This window comes from Vigna angularis, chromosome 5 (assembly GCF_016808095.1).
Source record: "Vigna angularis cultivar LongXiaoDou No.4 chromosome 5, ASM1680809v1, whole genome shotgun sequence".
In the NCBI taxonomy this organism is placed as follows: Eukaryota; Viridiplantae; Streptophyta; class Magnoliopsida; order Fabales; family Fabaceae; genus Vigna; species Vigna angularis.
The window spans coordinates 29,027,657-29,030,169 of NC_068974.1; the positions used below are offsets into that span (position 1 = coordinate 29,027,657).

Genomic DNA, 2,513 nt, shown 5'->3' on the forward strand with positions numbered 1-2,513 from the left:
TACTCAAACAACTTCAAAATACTTTATTTATATATAGTGTTGTTAAGCCTGACTAATACACACCTCGAATAAGTAACAAGAGTTATCTTATGTCGTTATTCATAACTGTGTATAATACTCTCAAAACTATGGTTTCTCTAAAAACAACTGGTGGTTTCGTCCATGAGCGTAACCTAATAGCAATGACTTTATCCCCAGAGATCATCATAGATTGGAGTAAAATATTCAGATTCTACAACGGAAGGGACAAGAAGTTCGCTTGGAACGTGGGACATGTCAGCCACATATGGCTGCATCCAAAAGTTCTCAACTGTTGCCTCTGCATATGCATCGAGAAAACTGCCAGAGCCATTATCGACAACAATGCTTTCGCTGCTTGATCCATGCGGAGACATTGCACAACAATCATGAACGTTAGTATCAGTGCTTTGAATTGCGCCACTGGTATCTCCTGACAGTATTTCACATGCTGCACTGTAGGAGATGTCATCCAGATTTAGCTCGCTCCAGAAACTTTCGTTCATCGGCTCCATGTATGAATCCAGAAAACCAAAGTCATCATCTTCAAAAACCAAACTTTTCATGCTGGCAGCACTGCAATCATCTGAAGCTGTGGAGGAAAACACGCTGCTGGAGGATGAGAGTGGTGAGACCGAGGCTGATGCATTATCAGAAGTCCCGGAATTGGATGGAAGAGTAACAGTAAAACCATTTGGGTTGGATTCTTTATTCTTTGATTTGAAGGCTCTAGCTTCTTCATTTGTTACTGTATTTTGTTCAGACCTTTTCTTCAGAGTAGTGTGCCAATGGTTTTTTATTTCGTTATCTGTTCTTCCTGGTAACTCAGCCGCAATAGCCGACCACCTGCGAACAATGGAATCATAAGACTAACATTCCAGTGTTTAAACACCATTTTTATTGGTTGATGTTTTTATATAGAGGGTAGATTTCATTGTATAAGGAAGTAATGATATATACCTGTTACCAAGTTTTTTGTGCATTCTTATGATGCAATCTTCTTCCTGTGGAGTGAAGTTCCCTCTTTTGACGTTAGGCCTCAGATAATTCATCCATCTCAATCTACAACTTTTCCCACATCTTGCCAGACCTAAAAATCAATGCGAAAGGTAATGAATAATATTTTTACTATAAATCCTCACTAAAATTTATTGGCTTATTTATTTTTCACAAAGCGTTGAAATATGTACCTGCAAACCTGGGAAGTTGGCGCCAATTCCAGGAACCATATCTAGTAACATAAGCAATTAATTTTCTATCTTCCTCAGGAGTCCAAGTACCCTTTCTCAGTCCACTTTTGTCACAAGATGGGGTTCTCACCATCTTTGTGAGTTAGTGTTTTACGTTTCAATGGAAGAGGAAATTTTGGCTATGTTGGAAAACAAGTGTGTGCAAGAATGGTTTGTGTCTGACCAGTCACTTATTTATACTATGCGCGCGTTCACATTCCAAAACGTGTATCATGTTCAATTATAACGAAAATCCCCATAATTAAGAAATACATGTGACTTCCGAATAAGGGTCTCGCTCAGCTGGTAGCCGTTCACGTGATCATGCCTCGTACTTACTAGTCAAAGAAAGTGTTTCTCTGCGCTTTCACACTTATGGCACTAAAATATGTTGATTGCGACAGCATATGTTAACTGCTACTTAGTATCTTCCACGAACGTAACACGAAATTTGTGTCCGCTTTTGCATTTTCACACGTGACCAAAATCCACAACATAAACGCATCTAATAATTACGGTCAACTCTTGTAGATGCTGTTTCCCCGCACCTAAATAATATATTCAGAGAACTTCAACGAAAGTAACAGTCTTCCCTGTGTTATTCAATTACGCCTTCAAGAAATTACAGCGTTTTCTGTTTTCTTTATTTTATCAAAGGAAAACTATAATATGTAGAAAATAAATATTATTTTAGAAATTGGAAATCATATATTTTTTAAGAGAGAATTGTTTGCGCTGAAAAAATGTATGAAAAGGTAATAAAAATAATTTTAACTACTATCAACCAACGAATTTTTTGTCATTAATCATAATGACTTCACTAAAGCTACTTTTGGTTTTTCTTCTGGAAAGCTTCTTTTTCTGTTTTTCAATTATAGTATCATTACTTTATTTTTTTTTTCTGGAAGCACGATGTGGTAAATTCGGTGAAAGTATTAAAACGAATATTTTCTTCTTCTTTGATGGTAGTTTCCTTTGCAATATCTTATTCAGGCCAAATTAATACTCAAGGATAATTCTTAGAAATTCAGTTTAAGTAATATTTGGTAAACTGTATATTAAGCTTTTAATAAATGCATTTCTAGAAGTATTTTTACATTATTTCATTAAATTAATTTTATTAAAAGTAGCAGGAGAAAACCTTTAGGCTAGAAAATAGGCAATCTACTCTAAGATTAGTAAACGTAAATAAAATCATATTTTCCTATGTTTTAAAATTCAGCAACATGATTATTTGATATTACTAAGCTGAGAAAAATTTAATAC

At 35.2% G+C, this 2,513-nt stretch overlaps 1 protein-coding gene across 1 annotated transcript; it reads right to left on the minus strand.

Annotated features, from left to right (window-relative positions):
• Positions 1-1,398, minus strand: LOC108340074 (transcription factor MYB30). Its single transcript, XM_017577300.2, has 3 exons — positions 1,209-1,398; positions 979-1,108; positions 1-864 (listed from the first exon to the last, which is right to left on the minus strand). Exons 1-3 carry the CDS (start codon positions 1,339-1,341, stop codon positions 189-191), a joined length of 939 nt encoding a protein of 312 aa, XP_017432789.1. The 5' UTR covers positions 1,342-1,398; the 3' UTR covers positions 1-188.
• Between the last annotated feature and the right edge of the window lie 1,115 nt (positions 1,399-2,513).

Coding starts and splice junctions, on each gene's coding strand:
- LOC108340074 (XM_017577300.2), bottom strand. CDS start 1,341: ATGGTGAGAACCCCATCTTGTGACAAAAGTGGACTGAGAAAGGGTACT. Junction 1,109..1,208: donor CCAACTTCCCAGGTTTGCAG/GTACATATTTCA, acceptor ATTGATTTTTAG/GTCTGGCAAGATGTGGGAAA. Junction 865..978: donor CACAAAAAACTTGGTAACAG/GTATATATCATT, acceptor CATTGTTCGCAG/GTGGTCGGCTATTGCGGCTG.